Source organism: Myotis yumanensis, unplaced genomic scaffold (assembly GCF_028538775.1).
Source record: "Myotis yumanensis isolate MYYU_CA2020_CCGP unplaced genomic scaffold, mMyoYum1.0.hap1 SCAF_10, whole genome shotgun sequence".
NCBI classification, from domain to species: Eukaryota; Metazoa; Chordata; class Mammalia; order Chiroptera; family Vespertilionidae; genus Myotis; species Myotis yumanensis.
In genome coordinates, this window is record NW_027223761.1 from 42,777,840 (window position 1) to 42,799,756 (window position 21,917).

The 21,917-nt window shown below is 42.9% G+C and overlaps 1 protein-coding gene across 2 annotated transcripts in view; it reads right to left on the reverse strand.

Moving 5' to 3' along the window:
* Positions 1 to 12,447: 12,447 nt before the first annotated feature.
* The window catches only part of CLPB (ClpB family mitochondrial disaggregase), a 159,162-nt gene continuing 149,692 nt past the window's right edge, over positions 12,448 to 21,917 (reverse strand). For both annotated transcript variants that reach the window (XM_070425556.1, XM_070425555.1), the window contains 3 exons: positions 21,710 to 21,829; positions 21,404 to 21,508; positions 12,448 to 20,991 (listed from right to left, as the gene is read on the reverse strand). In XM_070425556.1, coding sequence (XP_070281657.1) covers positions 20,743 to 20,991; positions 21,404 to 21,508; positions 21,710 to 21,829 — 474 coding nt within the window. In that variant the 3' untranslated portion in view covers positions 12,448 to 20,742. The remainder of the gene's footprint in view (positions 20,992 to 21,403; positions 21,509 to 21,709; positions 21,830 to 21,917) is intronic.

Consider the following 21,917-nt stretch of genomic DNA (forward strand, 5'->3'; position numbering starts at 1 on the left):
AGGTACACAGATGGAGACAAGGATGAGACCTGGACGAGAGAGGAAGGTTGGAGACGGGGCAAGAGGAAGACAGGGGCAGCGATGGAGACAAAGGTGAAACATGGACTTGAGAAGAGCAGGGGTGGGGATGGGGACAAGGCAGAGACAGAGAGGGGGACAGAGAAAGGCAGGCAGCCGCACGGAGACAGAAGGCCGAGGAATGAGGCAGGGATTGTGATGGAGATCAGCAGAGAGATGAGATGAACCAGGGCAGTGATAGTGAGACAGACACAACCGGAGGGACAGTTTCAGAAAGACGAGGCCAGGGAGCCACACAGAGGAGGAACCGAGGCTGAGAGGCGGAGAGAAAGAGCCTTGGGCGAGCTGAGCCTCACGAGCTGGAGCGCCCAGAGTAAGGATTGTGGTGCAGGCACCGCTCGCTCCAAATCCTGCGGGACCCCCAGCTCCTTCCCTGCCCCTCCAGTGACTGAGACAGTCCCCCACAGCCGCCACCAGCTCTGCCCCGGCCAGACCCTCCAATGCCCCGCTGGACCCTCAGCCCCCTGTAAGACAGGATAACCTAGGCAGCGCCGAGCCTCCCACTCTCATCCTTCCCAGCTGCCACATCCCCATCCCACACCCTTAGGGTCAAGGAAACAGCCGGTCCAGCCCCAGGCCCTCCCCTCCCTACCTGCAAAGACTGACCACCGAACCATCTGCAGCTCAGGGGGAGGGTCGCAGGTGCCGAGGTCCCTCTGTCCTCCTGACTTGTCCTGAAAGCCCCACGACCTTGTCCTGAACCTTCATGGCCGGATCGGCCTCTCCCCTCCCAGTTCCCCCATCTCAGTCCTCCTTCCCACTGCCATCGGATGTGACCCTCTGGTTCCCTGCACCTTCGTCACTAAGTGTATGAGGAATGTCAGGACAGGGAGGAAGCCAGTGGCACCTTTTGTCTCCCTTAACCTCTCACCTCCCTTCTCCAGAGAATCTTTTCTCCTCCAGGAAAACCACCTAGAGCAGTGATGGTGACACTCGAACTCATTTTTTTGGTTGATTTTCTTTGTTAAATGGCATTTAAATATATAAAATAAATATCAAAAATACAAGTCTTTGTTTTACTATGGTTGCAAATATCAAAAAATTTCTATAGGTAACACGGCACCAGAGTTAAGTTAGGTTTTTTCAAAATGCTGACACGCTGAGCTCAAAAGGTTCGCCATCACTGATAGAGTCTAGGTCCTAGACTTACTCTGGACTTGGCCACAGACACCCTGGCCTTTGGCAGACTCAGCCACCGCATCTACACCGTGGGATGGTGGGACACAGAACCCTTTCCAGTGGAACAGAATACAGAACTCTTCTGCCCCAGCAGCTCACCTTACGTAGATGGACAGTTGCCTCACCCAGCCCCCAGCCTCCTCTACCCAAATCTTGGCAGGTCCTGCACATGGCGGGACCCAGCAAGAAGCCAGGGGAGGAGGCACCTTTCTTACCAAAGTCCTTGGGGATAAGGGAAGGACTCCGAGAATACACCCCCTTGCCCCGGTTTACTAGCTCAATGGGGAGCATGCGCACCCTCAGATCACCCACTTCTCTGGCCACCCATTCCTTGCTTCACACAAGGACATCTCCATGCCAGGGGGGTTCTTTGAAGTGTTTTCACTATTTTTTAGGTCTAAACTTCTAAAACTGACAGTAAAACTGCTTTAAAAATTCCCCCCACTGAAGTGTGAGGTTCACCTCTCTCCCCTGACACATCCTCACAGCAGTGGTTCCCAACCTTTTCTTGGCCACGCCCCACCTAAGCATCTCTAAAAGCCTGATGCCCCCCTTCCCCATGACATACAATTCTTATTCAAAAAGTGAACTCCTATTCACGTGGAGGAAGCCTAGAAGGCCATTAACTTAATCTAAACATGCTTTCAAAGAACATGGCATCCATGAAAGAGAAAAACAAAAGAATGAAAGGACCGTTGAAGTACTGAGAAAGAAATCACTAAGAAATTGTTAAATAATAATAATAATATGAAGTGATATGAAAAATAGCAAATAAAGTTTCAAAACATATGAGAACTGAAATGCATAAATTTGTCACAATATATATTTATATACTGTATATGAGGCCTCAAGAACCATAAGAAATGCAAAAAAAATTCATTGTTAATAACTCATTCTCAAATTGCCCCCCTCAAAAATCAAATTGCCCCCCCTGAGGGGCATGTGCCCCACCTTGGGAACCACTGCTCTACAGGACGCCCAAGGGATCTCAGAATTGGGAAATCAGATGGTGCCACCTCTCTCTTTAGACTTCCCATGGCTCTCCATTGCCCTCAGGATAAAATCCAAGCCCTCACTCCAAATAGTGCCTGGCACCTAGTAAACATATAGATAAATTAGCTACTATAACCACCACAACCCCCTTTCCTGTCACCAAGTAACTGAGCCCTGTGTGACTAGAGCCAGACCACACTGTGGCCGGGCTCCACCACTCTGTTACACCTGATACCTAGATATATAATCTGGACACAGAACCTATCTTTGCCTGGATGGCAGCATCACCTCTTCCCTGAAGATTTCAGAAGATATTAGGTCCTGCAGAGTTACCCAGCCTGACCCTTTAATTAATTTTTGCAGATGAAGAGATTGAGGCCCAGAGAGGGGTCCTGTAGGAAGAGTGGAAGTAAAAACAGTGGGAGTGTTTCAGGGTAGAAAGACATCCCCTACCCCCACAGAGAGAGCAGCAATGCAAAAAGGAACGTGGGGAGGTTCCTTTTTTGACTGCTCTTATCCCAACTTTGATACTTATTCTGTGAGCCTGGCCAGTGGAAGCATCATGAGAACGGATGAGGAAGGACCCATGCGCTAGAGAACTCTTTCTGCCTGCAGTCTTTTGGAGAATGGTAGCCTGAGACCACCACCTTATTCCCACTTCTAAGAGCAGCCACTGAAGTTAGCCTCCCCTCAGAACTCTGAGCAAGGATCTCCTGGCCCCAGGGCGTGGCCACCATGCTGACTTATTAACCCAATGTACTCCTAGGCAGTCCTCTCCTGTGAGGGGAGAGCATGGAGCAGTGGCTCCTCCCTGGAGTGCATCTTCTCACGCTCTGAAGCAATGTCTTCAGTGTCATCATTGTACAACTATGACTGGAAGCCAAGCTTGATCAGACATCCATGTCTAACTTCTAATAAGGGATGAAGCTTATCTATCAGTGAAACATTAGCATTGTCTGGTTCTGCTTAAAGATCCTAGAACTGTCAACCCTATTTATCTACCAACTTCATAAACAGAATACACCCCTCCCCTGCCCCTGTTCTCAAATCCCTATTCTCTCCTGCTAGGACTTTCTGGTCCAGAGAGGGTTGGAGGCAAGCACATTAACTATATATTTTCCCAATCTGTCTATCAGATCCTATAGTCTTTCTGTTATGTGAACAACTGTTCCCACTAATACGGCTACCCAGTCGTCAAGTAATTTCCTTTCCTTTTTATTTTTTTTTAAATCTTCACCTGAGGATATATTTAGAGAGAATAAGAGAGAGGGGGAGAGAGAGAGAGAGAGAGAGAGATATGAAACATCCATTAGTTGTCTCCCTTACTCGCATATCTGGGGATCAAACCACAACCTAGGTATGTGACCTAACCGGGATCAAACCTGCAACCTTTTGGTGTACGGGACACTACAACCAACTGGACCATCCAGTCAGGCTAATTTCCATTTTTATTTTGAGCTTCTAGTTTTAAGCCTTTCCGGGGCCAAAAGTAAAGTATTCAGCCTTCGTGGATCCCTGAAGAATGAGGAAAGATCTTTATTCAGTTCTACAAATATTTTTTTGAATGTCTGATCTATGATGGAACTTCATGGGGCACTAGACACATGAGGATAAATTAGTCCTGCATGCTTTCTTTAAGGATCTCCCAATCTGGTGGGCACATGAGAACTTATCTATAGGGAGGTTCTGTCCAGAATGTTTTCATTGTCTGCGCAAGAGAATGGCACATAGGGTGAAGTGAGTTGACTCCTTTACAAAACAAAGGGTGGGTGGGGCAGGGTGGGGGGGGGGGGAGGGGGAGGGGGGGGAGGAGTTTGATCCTACCAACCATGCCATACATTGACAAGCTTATTCAAGTTTTTGTGCGTGGGAAGGGGCCTGCCTGAGGGCTGCCATAGTGGACATGTGTGGTGTGGCCAGCCCAGCACAGCTTTTCTTTTGGGAACTGTCTCCTCCATCCACATGGCTACCCAGGGAACTATTGTTCTTACATAATCCATCCCTCAGCTATAATTGGTTCAGGTGTGTGTACGCGTAGGTCCATAAAATCCTTAATCTTTTTTTCTTATTTAAATTGAGAAACAAGTTATTTTCTTTAGAATGATGAGAGCTATACATATGAAATTCAGGAAATGTTTGTAGCCATGTTCCCTATCATCAAAAGAAGGAAGGTTGTTTTCAATGAAGAAAGAATGAAATCCTGGCCGGTTTGCTCAGAGGATAGAGTTTCGGCCTGGGGACCGAAGGGTCAAGGGCACCTGCCTCGGTTGCAGATTCGATCCAGCCCTCAGTTGGGAAGCATGGAGGAGGCAGCCAATCAATGTCTCTCTCACATCGATTCTTCTCTCTCTCTCTCTCTCTCCCCCCCTCCCTTCCACTCTCTCTGAAAATTAATGGGAAAATATCCTCGCGTGAGGATGAACAACAACAAAAATAAAATATATAAAGAATGAATAAGGCTGAAACCGGTTTGGCTCAGTGGATAGAGCATTGGTCTGCGGACTGAAAGGTCCCGGGTTCGATTCCGGTCAAGGGCATGTACCTGGGTTGCGGGCACATCCCAGTAGGAGATGTGCAGGAGGCAGCTGATCGATGTTTCTCTCTCATCGATGTTTCTAGCTCTCTATCTCTCTCCCTTCCTCTCTGTAAAAAATCAATAAAATATATTAAAAAAAAAAAAAAGAATGAATAAGAAGTCGAAGCAAAGATAGAGAGACTCATGCTAGAATTTAAAAGCCTAGTTCTAGTTATTCCTGAGACATCCTTATTCAAATTAGTTGTTCAGCCCTTTGCTGGGTTTTGTTATCCAGTACTTTCTCCTCCTCCTCCTCCTTCTCCTTCTTCATTTTAGAGGATGTTTATTAAAGTTGGGGACAGTGAAACAAGGAAGGGCCTAGGACAGTGATGGCGAACCTATGACATGCATGTCAGAGGTGACACGCGAACTCATTTTTTTGGTTGATTTTTCTTTGTTAAATGGCATTTAAATATATAAAATAAATATCAAAAATATAAATCTTTGTTTTACTATGGTTGCAACTATCAAAAAATTTCTATATGTGACACGGCACCAGAGTTAAGTTAGGGTTTCTCAAAATGCTGACACGCTGAGCTCAAAAGGTTCGCCATCACTGGCCTAGGATAACAGGAGAAGGACAAGGTGGGGAAATGAACCTGGGCTGGGCTGCTTTGGCTCACTAAAAAGTCAGAGAAAAGGGGGCTTGGGGGACAGGTTCAAGAGGTTGGCCAGGATGAACTGCCACTGCCCATTGCTGTCCTCCCTGGTTCCAATCCTTATGGGGTCTCTTAGAGTTTAGGAGATGCATGAATCCTGTGGGGAATGAAGAGGGGAAGGGAGAGGAGAAAGGTGCAGTCGTGTCCCTGCCATTCTTCTTTATGCTTAATCTACTTCAAGTTGGATTTCTATCACTTCCAAACAAAAAGATTTAACTAAAAATTTGACTTAAGGTATGTAGCAATGCAAATGACAGACCCTAAAATATGGAACTGGCCCTGTTGATGTAGGGTGGGATGCAGTGAAAATCTCTCCATTGAGCCTGGAAATGAAATATCTTTGTTAGGTGATAATGAAGTAGCTGGGAATTCTGCATATTGTCTCTTAGAACTCGACCTCAACTTTCCCCCTTGCCCTGTGGTTGCAACTTCAGAGGATTAAATAGAAAAATGGTAAATATTGGGGTATACTGCCTATATTTGGCAACCTCAGGAAAGTGCTTTAAGGGGGGGGGGCACAAGAAGATGAGGAGCAGATGTAACTCTGGTAAGGAAACCTCTGACTATGGCCAGCAATCTGAGGTTGCAACAGGATAATCAAGTGCTTTGCTGATTGGCTTTAGCCATGTTCTCTGCCACATTGATTAGGAAATAGTGAATGCCTGACAGGTGAAATGAAATTTGGGAAGATAGAGGAATTAGGGAAGTGTGATTCTCCCAGTCTTCCTTGGTACCCTGGCCTGACAGCAGAAAAGAGTTGACATTTATTATTCTTTTTTGGCATCTGGCATCGGAAACCACTTTCTAAGTTAGGGGAAATCCCCACGTGATGGATGTCAGAAATTCACTTTCTGAATTTCCCTCACAACCAAAATTCAGATACTTAACCTAGTATCAGCCAATCATGTACACTGATCACAGTCTAAGCTAAGGAATCTAGCTAAGGCAGTGAGGACTCAGGAACCTTAAGAATTATCCCCAGGTCAGTGAGGTTGCAGCAATATCCGTTCTAGGTGTAGCAGGGCCCCTACAGAGCTTGATCTTGGCAGCATTGTGGGTTGAGCGCCAACCATGTCAGTTGTGCAAGGGACAGGTGTCCCTCATGGAGACAATAATGCAGCTTAATTTAGGGCATTGTTTCTAGTTCTGTGCTCTGTATCTGGTCCCCCAGTCATTCCAATATTTCTCCAAGATATCTAATATATTTTATGAATTTAATAACATTATTTTTTGCTTAAATAAGATGGAATTGGTTTCTATTTCTTATACCTAATGACTCTGATATAGAAATTGGTACTAGCCCTGGCCGGTTTGGCTCAGTGGATAGAGCGTCAGCCTGCGGACTGAGGAGTCCCAAGTTCGAGTCCGGTCAAGGGCATGTACCTTGGTTGCCAGCACATCCCCAGTGGGGGGTGTGCGGGAGGCAGCTGATCGATGTTTCTCTCTCATCTATGTTTCTGACTCTCTATCCCTCTCCCTTCCTCTCTGTAAAAAATCAATAAAATATATTAAAAAAAAAAAAGAAATTGGTACTAGACTGGCTGAGCACATCAGACTCTCAGAGAATTGGTTGGATTCTGGGAATAGTTGTGTGACCTGATTGGGATTAAAGGCAATGACAACTCAGAGATGGAGAGGCATTCAGTGGTAAACAAACAAACAAACAAACAAACACAATTCATCAGCCTGGCCAGTGTGGCTCAGTGGATGAGTGTCAACCTATGAACCAGGAGTCATGGTTCGATTCCCGGTCATGGCACATGCCTGGATTGCAGGCTCGATCCCCAGTAGGGGGCGTGCAGGAAGCATCCGGTCAGTGATTCTCTCTCATCATTGATGTTTCTATCTCCCTTTCCCTCTCCCTTCCTCTTTGAAATCAATAAAAGTATATTTAAAAAACAACAACAAAACCAGTTCACCAATTTATTGCCAGTGGTCACCTGGAATGAAGTGTCCATTAAAAGCATGGTTTTGGGGGGCTATCAGAGAGCAGTATAAAGGGAATGAGGAATGCAAGGATTGTGAGGAGGTGTGGAACACGTAAGCCCTCTAGGAGTTAGAGTCAGGTTGGATATACATAAGGGAAAATCCAAAATAACAATAATGTAACAAAATAAATCTCATAGTTTCTGTGGGTCAGGAATCTGGGCATGGCTTACATTGCAGTCTTCAATCAGGCTGCATTCAGGGTGCTCCATCTGCAGTCTCCAAGTCCTGACCGAGGAAAGATTGATTCCATGCTAACTCACATGGTCCTTGCCAGGACTCAGTTCCTCCAGGGCTGTTGGACTGAAGGGCTCAGTCCTTACCAGGTGTTGGCCAGAGGTTGCCCTCAGTTTCTTGCCATTTGGGCCTCTTCATCAAGGCAAGCATGTAAGATCCAGAGAGAATGCCAGCAAGATAGAAGTCAGTCTTTTTTATAACCTAATCCCAGGAATGACATTCTATATTCTGTTGCTTAGAAACAAGTTACTAGAGCCCGGCTGGCATGGCTCAGCGGTTGAGCATCAACCTATGAATGAGGAGGTCGCTGTTCGATTCCTCGTCAGGGCATATGCCCAGGTTGTGGGCTCGATCCCCAATGTGGGGCGTGCAGGAGGCAGCTGATCAATGATTCTTTCTCATCATTGATGTTTCTCTCTCTCTCCCTTCCTCTCTGAAATCAATAAAAAAAATGTTTAAAAAAATAAAGAGAAGTTACTAGGCCCTGCTCACACTCAAAGAGAGGGGATTACACAAAGGCATGAGCATCAGGAGGCAGGGATCACTGGGAGTCGTGTCAGGAGATATCTACCACAGCCTGCAATTAGCAATCTCTGTCACAACCCCACTTCCCCCTGAAAGTAGCCAGCTATGATGGCACCCTCTCCCTGTCTAAGGGATTGCCTTCCTCTTATTTGAAGACCATGTACAGGCTTTCCCACGGGGAATTATCTGTTAAGAGAAAGCCAAGTCTCCTCATGCCCCATCCCACTGACTTCATTGTCTCCACACTCATAACTAGAATCAGACTAACATTCCTCGGGGTCAAATAGGAGGTCAAATTCCAAAAAAGCTTTCCCACTAAAAGAATTAAAAGATTTTTCAAATTTATATTCATAAAGTCTGGCAAATACATGTGGGAATGGATTCTGAGGGTGTTGGGCGAGGAAGGAGGAACATAATTTAAAATCAGGCCAAAATGATCAGTATGAGTGCGTGACCATAGAGCCTGGATTCCATGTGCCAATTCTAATAGCTGGGAGTTCTCATTCCTTTTTTTAAAGAAAATTCATCTTTTCCTAGAGTCTAAAATAACATTATATTCACTTGATCATCTATCCATTCACCTATTCGTTCTTCTATCCATTTGTCAATCCATTGTATTTTTAGATGCATTCACAGTAAGTGGCAGACATCCATATACTTGGCCCCAAGACCCATATCATTAAGCAGAGAAAAATATTGTTAATTTTTAAGTAAAATTTTCATATAGTGAAATGCATAAATATTTTTTAAAAATATATTTTTATTAATTTCAGAGAGGAAGAGAGAGGGAGAGATAGAAATATCAATGATGAGAGAGAACCATTGATTGGCTGCCTCCTGCATGCCCCCCACTGGGGATGGAGCCCATAACCTGGGCATGTGCCCTTGACTGGAATTGAACCCGGTCCCTTTAGCCCACAGGCTGATGCTCTATCCACTGAGCCAAACCAGCTAGGGCTCACAGATGGCTTTTAAGAAGAGTAATTATTATAGGACTGACATGAACCCTTTACATTTGGGTCAAGAGATCAGAAACAGTGAAGTCAGATTTGAAGCATGAGAGACTCAACAGGAAGATTTTTCATTATTAGGTGGAGGGGCTACATGGCAAAGACAGCAGTGACCTCTAGGAACCGAGAGTGATTTCTCGTTGACAGCCAGTAGGAAAACAGGACTTTAGTCCTACAACCACAAGGAATCGAACTCAGCTAAGTAGCTGAATAAACTTGGGAGTGAATTCTTCCTTAGGGTCCCCAGAAAGGAATGCAGCCTGGCTGACACTGAGATCTTGAGCAGATGAGAACTAAGTCATGTTCTGAGCATAGAACCATGACAGGCTCTGACTTACAGGATTTTGAGTAAATGAATATTGTTTTAGGCTAAATTTGGGATTATTTTTTACATGGCAATAGAACACTAATATAATACTGCAGTTTGTTTAGCCATTCTGTTGATGGATATATGGGTTGCTTCTAGTTGTGGACTACTGTATTATAAATAATGCTGCTATAAACAGTTATGTACAAGTCTGTTTTGTGTGGATATATGTTTTCATTTCTCTTGGAAATGTTGGTCGCAGGGTAGATGTGTGTTTAGTTTTATAAGAAACCGCCAGATCGTTTCCTAAAGTGGTTGTGCCATTTTATACTCCCACCAATAATGTATGTAAATTCTGGTTGCTCTACAATCATCCTCATCAGTGTCAAAAAGTTCAACTTTTATCCATCCTGGTGGGTGTATAGTTGATTTGTTTTCACTTGGTTGAATGAAAACCGGGTTCATTGATGAAGTTAAATGAGATTGAGATGCCAAGGATCCTTTGGTATAATTTATAAGAATCTAAACACATAAGGAGAATGTTGCTTTGTAAACCTTTCCTTCTAGATTTCTAAGTGTGATTCATCCACTCCCAACTCCATCCCCTGAGAGTGTCCAGATGACTCACCAAGGCATTGAGACATATTTTGTGAGAGTGATGACATATTTGGAAAGTACTGTAGTAACTGGTTTCTGGAGGCCAGGGATGTTGAGGGGAGATACTACAGATCCGACTAAACAATATGGAAAGTTCACTAAGATCCTAACTGACTTATAGAACCAAAAGTCTTCAGGAGCTGGTGAAGAGTGGACCAACTTAAGACAAAATAGAGAGTTAGGGTCTCTTACTCAAGTTCTAGGCCTGGGTTAGTTCACAGAGTTCCTTGAATGAAGGCAGGTTCACTTGAGGAAGGATAAATGTTAATATATTCCTTTCAAGCTTCCCCAACGGGACCTGTAGTCATTTTCCAGGGCAATTATACGGGTTGAATTGTGTTTCCCAAAAAGATATGTTGAAGTCCTTGCCCCAGGTACCTGTGAAATAGAGACCTTATTTGGAAATAGGTTCTTTGCAGATTATACTGGATTAGTATGGGCCCTAACCCAATGACTGGAGTCCTTATAAGAAGAGGGAAATTTGGCCATGGACACACAGAGAAAACACCATGTGAGGATGGAGGCAGAGGTGGGAGTGATGCAACTGCAAGACAAAGAATGTCAAGGATTACTGGTAACCTCAGCGGGTCGAAGAGAGGCATGGAATAGAGTTTCCCTTAGAGTCTCCAGAAGAAACCAACCCTGCCAACACCTTGACTTTGGACGTGTTTTCTAGACCATGAGAATACATTTCCATTGTTTGAAGTCACCTAGTTTGTGGTACTTCAATACGGCAGCCCTAATAGAATAACTGTGCCCTTGGGGATTGTTGACATTGGCTCTAATGCCCAAGTTGTAGTTGGTTTAGTGGAGGCTTATGGAGTCAAGTGATAGACTTTTTGATTCCAATTGACCTCACAGTACAGTCCTTAAACCCATTTCCCCATGATTTCTCCAGTTTTGGATTATATAATTAGACTAGGAATATTCAGCAAGTGGCAGAATAGGACTCTAATCCACAGAATGGGACTATTATGGTTGAAAAGGCTTCCTTACTAACAGAATTACAAACAAAACCAATGTATTGCTGGGGGAAATGCAAGACTAGCATAACCATCAAAGAGCTGAAAATTCAGAGGAGGTGATTCTTGTTACCGACTTAACTCATCTGTCTGGCTCATGCATAAGTCAGAAGGGCTGGAGAATGACAGTGGATTGTTGAAAGGTTAAGACATGTGATGACTCCAATGATACTGCTGTTCCAGAGAGAGTAAAACAAGTATCTGCCACCTATAATAAAGTTGTTAACTTGCAAATGTTTTTTCTTTATTTCAATAAGCAAAGAAAGCCAGAGGTAGTCTTGTTTAACCTCGCAAGGGCAGAAGTACACCTTCATCATTTTGCCTCAGGACCGTGTTAACTCTCTGCCTCTGTGCCACAATTTATTCCACAGGGACTTTGATAATCTTAGCATACCATAAGTCATTAAACAGTCCCACTATAATTATGATAAAATGCTGATAAAACCTAAAAAGCAGGAAGTATCAGGTACCCTGAATATTTTAGTCAGTTGGCCTGGTCAATGTTTGGGATTTTAGCCATTCTGGTATGTGTGCAGCGGTATCTCATTGTTGTTTTAATTCATAATTCCCTTATTACATATGATGTGGAGCATCTTTTCATATGCTTATTTTCCATCTATATATCTTCTTTGGTGAGGGATATGTTTAGATCTTTAGCCTATTTTAAAATCAGGTTTTCTTGTTGAGTTTTAAGGGTACTGCATGAAAAATTCTTATTATATAGGATAGTTTCTTCCCATTACAGTAACTTCTCTTCCAGCTGGCTTTTCCTGGCAATTAAATATCCTATATAATAAAAGCCTAATATGCTAAGTGTCCAGTCATCCCTTCAACCAATCGAAGCATAATATGCTAATGATATGCTAAGGCCGCTCAACTGCTCGCTATGACGTGCACTGACCACCAGGGCGTGGATGTTCTGACTGGTAGGTTAGTTTACTGCTGGGGTCTGGCTGATTGGGACTGAGAGAGACAGGCTGGACACACCCTGGAGCCCTCCTGGGCTGGCCAACTTCCCGCATCCCTCCCTGGCCCCAATCGTGCACTGGTGGGGTCCCTCGGCCTAGCTGCTAGCATGTGCCCTCTTGCAATCCGGAACCCCTCAGGGGATGTCGGAGAGCTGGTTTCGGCCTGATCCCGCAGGCTAAGCTGAGGGACACCACTGGTGCACGAATTCATGCACTGGGCCTCTAGTCAGGGATAAAAACCAAACCATAAATTATGCCATTGGAAGTTTATTGAGTAATTTGCTCTTCCAGCAAGCACTTGGTAAGCATCTATGTCTGAGTATGTCCAGGTAACAACAGTTTTGTAATTTTAACTGTTAAAATATGACTTCTTTGATACAGCTCTATTAGAATGTAGTTAGTTTAACTTGTTTTGTTGTTTTTAGAGCAGCTTTAGGTTCACAGCAAAAACTGAGTGGAAAGTATAGAGCTCCCATAATCATCCCATACCCTCCCTAATATCAACATCAGCATCAAAGAGGTACATTTATTTCAATTTGATGAACCAATATTGACATCATTATCAAGTGAAGTCCATAATTTACAGTAGGGTTCACTCTGCTCTGTGTTGTACATTCCATGAATTTTGACAAATGTATGACACATACCTACTATTATCTGTTGTACAGAATGGTTTCACTGCCCCCAAAATCCTGTGCTCCACCTATACATCTGTACCCATCAAGCTCCTGGCAACTGCTGTTATTTTACTGTCTTCATATTTTGCCTTTTCCAGAATCATATAGTTGGAATCCTGTAGTACGTAGCCTTTTCAGATTGGCTTCTTTCACTTAGTAATAGGAATTTACGGTCTCTCCATGTCTTTTCACGGTTTGACAGCTCATTTCTTTTTAGCACTGCATAATATTCCATTGTCTGGATGCACCACCATTTGCTTATTGAAGAATATCTAGGTTGTTTCTAATTATGAATAAAGCTGCTCTATAAATATTTGTATGCAGGCGTTTGTGTGAATGTGAATTTTCAACATATTTGGGTAAATACCAAAGAGCATGTTTGCGGATCAGATGGTAAATGTTTAGTGCTCTAAGAAACTGACTGTCAAACTGTTTTCCAAAGTGGCTATATTATCTTGCATTCCCACCAGCAACGAATGAAGAGCTCCTGTTGTTCCACGTCCTCGCCAGCATTTGTGTTGTCAGTGTTTTGGGAGTTTGGCCTTTCCAGTAGGTGTGCAGTGGTATCTCACTGTTGTTTTAGTTTGCAATTCCCTAATGACATATGATGTTAAAAGCATCTTTTAATATGCTTATTACCATCTGTATCTCTTCTTTGAAGAGGTATCTGTTCAAATCTTTTGCCCATTTTGTAATCTGGCTGTTCATTTTCTTATCGTTGAGTTTTAAGAGTTCTTTGTATATTTTGGATACCAGTCCTTTATCAGACATGTGTTTTACAAATATTTTCTTCCAGTCCTGGATTGTCTTCTCATTTTCTTAACATTATCTTCAATACATTAAAAAAGAAACTACTTTCTAAAGGATTTTTTCTTTAAATTGAGATATAAAAATGTGTACAATTCAGTGGTTGCACAAAGCTGTATAATCATTACCACTCTGTACTTCCAGAACATTTTCATTATTCCAGAAAGAACCTCCCGACCCATTATCAGTCATTCCCACTTCCTTCTTCCCCCAGTCTGTGGCAACCACTAATCTTCTCTCTTCCTGTATGGATTTGCGGATCTGGACATTTTCATACAAATGAAATCACAATATGTGCTCTTTGGTAATTGGCTTCTTTCGCTCAGCATGTTTTCAGGGTTCATCCATGTTGTTCATGAATCAGTATTCCCTTCTTTTTATGGCTGAATAATATTCCATTGTATGGATATACCATATTTTGTGTATTTATTCCTCAGTCTGATGAACATTTGGGTTGTTTCCACTTTTTTTTTTTAAACCATTTGTGTAGCAAGTTTTTGTGTGGATGTATGTTTTCATGTCCTCAGGTATATACTTAGGAGTGCAATTATATGTCCGTTGCTGAGACATAAGGAAACTGTTTAATCTTTTGAGGAACTGCTAGACTCTTTTCCAAAGTGTTGCATCATTTTACATTCCCACATTCTCCACATCCTCACTAACACTTATGTCTTTTTTTTTTTAATTGATTTTTAGAGAGAGGAAAAGAAACATCAATGTGAGAGAAACATTGATCAGCTGCCTCCTGCATGCCCCCTACTGGGGTTCGAACCTTGAAATCCAGGCATGTGCCTTGACAAGGAATCAAACCAGCAACCTTTTGGTGCATGGGACAATGTCCAATCAACTGAGCCACACTGGCCAGAGCTTACTGTCTATCTTTTTTATTATAGCCATTCTATTGGGTGTGTAGTGATATTTCATTGTGATTTGATTTGCATTTCCTTGTTGGCTAACTGATGGCTTATTGGCCATTTGTATATCTTCTTTGGAGAAATGTTTATTCAGAGATTTCCCCCTTTTTAAAATTAGGTTGTTTTTTTTATTGTCAACTTGTAAGGTTCTTTACTCTGGATACTAGACTGGCCAGAGGAAGATGGGGGTTTTGGAGGAAGTGCGCTTACTGTTGTTAAGATTTAGGATATGACCAGGACATAGGTGACTGAAGTGGACAGGGACAGAGAAACAGTGGAGCAGGGTGTTGGATAAGTCATTTGTGGAAAGTTGAAGCCACAGGAATGATGACGTGTTAGGCAAGAGAGAAAGTGATATGAGACTAAAATCTTTCTTGAATGAGTGGCAGTCACTGAGAGATAGAGCATCAAAAGAGCTGAAGAATCAAACTGCTGACTTTTTTTTTTTAAAGTGGAAAGTAAGAGAATCACAGAGAAGCAGTGGGGGACTCTCTTCCTGGGTCTGACAATAAAAGCAGCATTGCATTATGCACAATGGTTTGGGGTGACATCTGACTTATATAAAACTGAATAGTTCCAGGTATAAACTCCCTTTCTACCTCAAATATGAAAATATTGAATATGGAACCAAGAAAAAAAAAGTTGGACACAGCTGGGCTTGAAACAAAAATATGGGAAATCCCAAGGTGCCAGACATGAATGGGAACCCAAAAGTTAGGGTGTGTGTTGACGGCAGCTAAATTTACTTATCTCTAGTTTGCATACTATCAAGATATTATAGTTACTGACAGTAGCACCTTGTATCTGCTGAGTCTATATCCAGAAAACAACAGCTCCATATGGGTTCACCCAACATTGAACTGTAACATGACTTTAATTTTATTAAATTAAAAATGCTGTTGAGTCTAACTGGGTTTGCATTGAACTATATATTAAAGATTGACATTGTAATATTGTCATCTTTTCCAAGAACCTGGTATGTCTTTTCATTCTTCAGATCTTGTTTTATGCCCTTCAATATGATTTTCTTTGTTAAAGTTATTAAGTATTACATAATTTTGAATAGGTAACACATTAATAGGATTCAAAATTTAATAGTGTAAAAATGAATTCTGTGAATTTTCCCTTCCATTGCTATCCCCTCTCTACCTAACTCTCCTCTCTTCCAGAGGTACTTTATGTATATATGAGCAAATATATATACCTATTTGTTGCAATTATTATGAATGGAATACTTTCCCTTGTACTGTTTCTGGTTGATTATTGCTAAGATAGACAAAAACCTACTGATTTTTATGTAGTTATCTTTTATTTAGATACTTACCAAATTTCCTTAGTAATTCTAGTAAGTTTTACTGTAGTCTTTTGGATTTCCTAAATATAATTTATTATTTTCCAATGTTTATACAAATTAGTTTTTTTTTTTACCAATTAGATTTCTTAGCTAATTGCTTTTACCTGCATTTTCAAAGCAATGTTGAATCTTATTTCAGACTTTAACAGAATTAGCTTTAGTATTTATAGTTAAGGATAATGTTTGCTATTGTTTTTTAAAAAAATATTTTTATTGATTTCAGAGAGGAAGGGAAAGGGGGATAGAAACATCAATGATGAGCCCTAGTTGGATTGATTCAGTGGATAGAGGGTCAGCACAAAAACTGAAGGGTCCTGGGTTCAATTCTGGTCAAGGGCATGTACTTTAGTTTGCCTCCTGCGCGTACTTCCGGTTGGGGCTCGCGCAGGAGGTAATCAATCTGATGTATCTCTCTCACATTTATGTTTCTCTCTCTCTGTCTCTCCTGATCCCTTCCACTCTCTCTAAAAATCAATGGAAAAATATCCTCAGGTGAGGATTAAAAAAAAAAATTAAAAAAGAAAAATATATGGGGCATTTTTTCATATTTTCCCATGGTTTGAAGCAGTTTACATATTAATTAAAAACTGCAACTTATCTATTTTTTTGGTGTTCACTTTGTGATAATTAATTGAACTGTATACTTGTGATCTATGCACGTTTCCATATGTATCAATAAAAAAGTTTAAAATAAGACAAAAAGGATAAAATTTTAATCACTTTTCCGATTTCTTCTTTGGTAATTAATTTGTCCATTCAAACAATACCTTGGGTCAGTGTTTGCTAGAAAACTATCTGTTTGCCCTGTTTTACAATTTGTTGCCATAGAACACTCCTACAATTATTTAAAATTCTTCCATATATATATGGTTATGTCTGATTTCTCATTCCTAATCCTGTTTTATTCTTTTGTTCTTTTCCCCTTTATTAGGCTAAGACAGTTTTATCTATTTTACTGGTGTTTTCAAATAATCATTTTTCTATTTATCTTTTATTATTACTTTTAGTTTCCTACTTCATTAACTTCAGGTTTTATCTTTATTAGTCTATTTCCTATATTATTGTGGTTTAAATGTGTTTTTTTCTAAATTTCTAAAACTATCACTACACAGCTTTGAGCTTTTTTGAACAATAAAGGTGCTGGTGTTACATTTTCATCTCCCAGTCCAGCCTTATGCACTTCAGGATAGTCAATAAGGTATTCTGGGTCTTAATTTGCCCCATTTGTTCCGTGGGTCCATCCTGGCAAGTCCTACTGTCTGGCCACAAGCACACGACAAATAAATGTGTGCTCAGTGAACAAATAACACTGTTCTGTCCTGCGATCTACTGTGAAGACCTGTGCCTGCCACAGGGTCCACCATTCACCCAAATACCTGGAGCATCCATCACATGTTGGCACTGTGCCAGGTGCTATGAATAGCTGTGAGCTGAACAACTAGTGTCTGCCCTCTTGGACCTCACATTCTGGTGACAAAGAGACATGAGACAAGTAAGGGAGCTGAATACTGCATGGGATGCCAAGGAAGCATAAGATAGGGTCCAACATCACCAAGGAGGTCTAAGAATCCCTAGAAGTGATACTTAAGTTCCTCAGAAACTGAGGGTCTACTCTGTCCCTGATCCTCTTTTCAGAAAGGTGGCCATTGGGTTTTCTTGTATAAAAGTTACCTGGTTTTGCCCTAGCCAGTTTGGCTTAGTGGATAGAGCATCGGCCTGTGGACTGAAGGGTCCTGGGTTCGATTCTGGTCAAGGGCATGTACCTCACTCGGTTGCAGGCTCTATCCCTAGTAGGGGCCATGCAGGAGGCAGTCAATTGATGATGTTCCTCTATCATCGATGTTTCCATCTCTCTATCCTTCTCCCTTCCTCTCTCTCTAAAAATAAATAAAAACATTTAAAAAGTTACCTGATTTTGAGTTATATGCATGCTGCTCATGGCCATAGTTTATTGAACCAAGGGACTGACAGACAGGCAAAATAATTTTATCTAACACAAAACAGAATGGAAAGAGAAGAAACAGAGATAGCAGGAGAGGAAAAGCAGAATAAGAATAGTAAAGTCATAACAATGGCAGTCACAAACTATGTGATATTTGATTGGAACTGTAGGTATCAATATGAATTCATGTTTTTTAAATAATATACAGATACAGAGACACGGCAATAAATTCAGGTGTGTGTGATGCATGTGTTAACATACATACATATATTTCATAGTTCTGTGTGCTGAAAGGGCCTAGAAGCAACGACACTCCAGTAGCAACGAATACACCTAATGCCCAGATCTTGGTTTCTAAGTATCATTCTCGAATAAAAGGAACCAGGTGCTGCTTGGAGAAATGGCTGATGTTAGGGCTGGGACAAGAAAAATATGAGTGAACTTGAAATATCTTGTGGTGCCAGAAAGTAAGGAAGTGCTAAAAAAAAAATGATGGGGGCAATGCTGAAACAACACAGGATCCAACTTTACAGAGTTCAATGGCCAAATCTAGGCCTAAAAGAGCAACAAAAGAAACTTTGCATTAGATTATAAACCATTGAAAAAAACAAATATCTATTAGTTTATACTGTTATAAAGAAATTACTGAATAAATGGGAGGAAAGAGACAGCTCTTCCTTACAGTAGAATGCCAATTAATAAATATATTAATAACGAAATATATTAATAAGGAAACAGAAAGTCATCATTAGGCAAATAGAACATTAATACTTGCTGTAAGCAGGAACCATCGATGGCCCGGCTGGCATGGCCAAATGTCGACCTATGAACCAGGTCACAGTTCGATTCTGGTCAGGGCACATGCTTGGGTTGTGGGCTCAATCCCCAGTGTAGGGTGTGCAGGAGGCAGCCGATCAATGATTCTCTCTCATGATTGATGTTTCTATCTCTCTCTTCCTCTCCCTTCCTCTCTGAAATCAATAAAAATATATTTAAACAATAAGAAACATCAATGGATGCTAAAATCAGCAGGCAAAATTCTAAGGGTAAATAAGGCATTTGCATGGCTTCAAAGTATCCCCTCACAAGACCCTTCCCAATTTCAAAAGAGAATTTGTAATTTTACAGTGGAGAAACTTGACGCATACCACCTCAGCCATGTGATCAAAGTTAGCTTTATCCCCTGCTGGAAGGCACTGAGAAGGGCACAGCTCTTCCTGGGGTCCTCGTCTTGCCAAAAATGTAGACCCTCAATCTAATCATGTGAAAACAGTAGATTAACCCAAATTGAGGGACATTCCTCAAAATAACTGACCTGGACATTTCAAAAGTGTCAAGGTCATGAAAGTCAAATAAAGACAGAGGAACTATCATAGGTCGAAAGAGATGAAGGAAACATGACAACAAAATGCAAGGCAGGACCCTGAACCTGCCTTAGATCCTGAACCAGAAAAAGAACATCAGTAGCAGAATTGGAAAAATTTGAATGTCCACAGATTAGTTAGTAGAACTGTACCAATGTTAATTTCCTGATTTTAATAATTATACCATGGTTTTATAAGATTTTAATATTAGGGGAAGCTAGGTGAAGGTTATACATGAATTCTATTATTTTTGCAACTTTCTGTAATTCTAAAAATATTTTAAGGAAGAAAAAAAAAAAGGACAGCAGTCACTGAGGTAGGGAGCAGCAAACATAGCTCCTTGAGGGGCAGATAATGATTGTTAGAGCCCACATCCTGGCTTATGACGGTCTTCTACCCACCATATTGTTATGACATTCTTCCATCACCTAAGGGACTTTGATTCCTGCCCCCATTTTCTGCTTCCTGAAAGAGATGCGCTAACACCAAAGGAGGGTTCTAAAACGGCCCTGCAGGGAGAGGGTGATCATCAACGGGGACTACTGCAGATGATGCCCAAGGACACAGTAGGCCTTGCTGTGCCCAGCTAAGCTGAGGCTGAAACAAAGGGGATGGTGTGCAGACCTTCTGCTTAGTGACTCACATGCAGACTGCACGGGGGAGCTGTTTATCCCAGGCTAACTTAGCTGGGACAGCAGTGTAGACAGGGCTGAGGCGGGCCCCATGATCTCTAGATTTTCCCCTACAGCTCCCTAGGGTCTATGTTGTTAGTCTCCTGAAGGAGGTCTCAGAGAGTTGAGCTTACTTGGATCATTTGGTATTAGAGTCCCAGAATAGGCCAGTGTGGTGACCCAATCAGCCTTCCTCCTAGAAGTGCTCTACATCGGCTAGTTCCAAGGCTGGAGAAACCTGGTCTGGCCTGACCCCAGAACACAGGGTGAGAAGGAACAGTAGCTGTGATATGGCAGTAGAAGGGGGAAGGGTTCTATGGGTCCCTTTCCCTTGGAATTTTAGGGCATGGAAAAGAGGTAGTTACAGCTTCAACTGAAGAACCTCTGTGCCTGAGCCTCTGTACTCGTTCTCCACTCTCTGTGGAGACATTCTGAGGGCCAGCAGAGGGTGGCAGGTCATAGTCTGGCCCCTGTCTTCTTCCAGCCAGATCTGTTCTTAGCTGCCATACTTCTGAGCTTCCAGAGAACATGATCAAGTTCCAGAGACTATGGGGCATGGAGATCATGCTGAAGGAGAGATAAGGGACCTCCTCTCCTCTCTGCTTGAAGGAGGTGCAGGGGCAGCTCCTCCTGGAGACTGTTAGCAAGCTTTGGACCCACAACAAAGGGGGCAGGGGAGGGGTCTTGCAGGGGCTGTGAGGAGGTAAGAGGCTGGGGGGAGAGGGGTAAGAGGTATGAGGGGAAGGTAGGTCAGTTGCCATGCCACAGCTGAGGGGCCTTTATTGGACATTGAGGGCACTAGGCAGGTAGGTAGATGCTAGAGGGTGTGGCACACCTTCTCAGGGTGCAGTGGTGCCCGGATGTCCAGTTTGTGGGTCTTGCTGTCCTTATCGATGATCTCCAGCCGCAGTGTGGGTGGGCGCTTCTCAGCCTGGGGTGAGGGCAGATCAGGGCTCTTGAGTAGCTGCTTGTCTGAGTCCTCCACAGTGATGCGCAGAGTACAGCCCCCTGGCAGCAGGTCCTGTTCATAGGCGGCTGCCAACTGGTTCACCACACGGCGCTCTACCTGCAGGTCGCAGGTGAAGTGGTCGTCACTGCTGAGGCCTGGGCAGGCCTGTGGCCTGAGCCTGAAGGTCAGGCTCTATCGCTTACTATTGTGCCTTTGCTTGGCATGAAGGCCAGCCTCTATCATTACTGCTAGGACAAGCACTTATGCCGAACTTCAGTTTTCTCAGCTGCAAACGGCTAACAACACAGCTTGCAGGATTGTGCTAAAAACTCAATGTCAGTTTCTAAGGTTCCCAATACAGTTCCCCATTCTAGTAGGGGTTACCCTCCAAAACAGGGTTTGACTTGATCATCCTGTGTTTTTTATTCCATAAGGGCATCTGTTCTGGGTAGGAACAATTCCAGGCTGGGAGCCCAGGGACTGGGTCTAGGGGTACCGGGGAGGGAAGTGCGGAGGCACCTGTGCTCACCTCATGCTTGATGGAGCGGGCGCCATAGTGCACATTGTAGCCATCAACCAACACGTCTGCCACCTCTCGGTCCCAGAGCAGTGTGATATTGTGCCTTTGCTTGGCCTGAGAAAGGTCAGACAGGAGTATGTCTGCATGTGGCCGAGGGCTTTCCATCTCTCATCACTCATGCCTGAGGCCTGGGCCTGTGAGAGACTATGTGCCCCAGGGCCACTGGCCCCATACCACTGTGCTCCACCTTTTGGGAGGTGGTGCTCCCAGTGGGAAGATATCCCATCCCAACCCATGGGCAGTCCCCACTCTTACTCTCTTGGCCCAGAAGTTCAGTTCCTTGTTGACTAGCTGGATGAGCTCCGAGTGGCAGAAGGGGAGGAAGTAGACGATTTCGTTGATTCGTCCCAAAAACTCATCCCTCCGGAAGTGAGCCTGCAGAGCCAGATAAGGAGTGAGGTCAGTGACTGAGATGGGGGTAAAGGCAATTACTGGACCCCAGTGGAGAAGATATGGGGGCTTC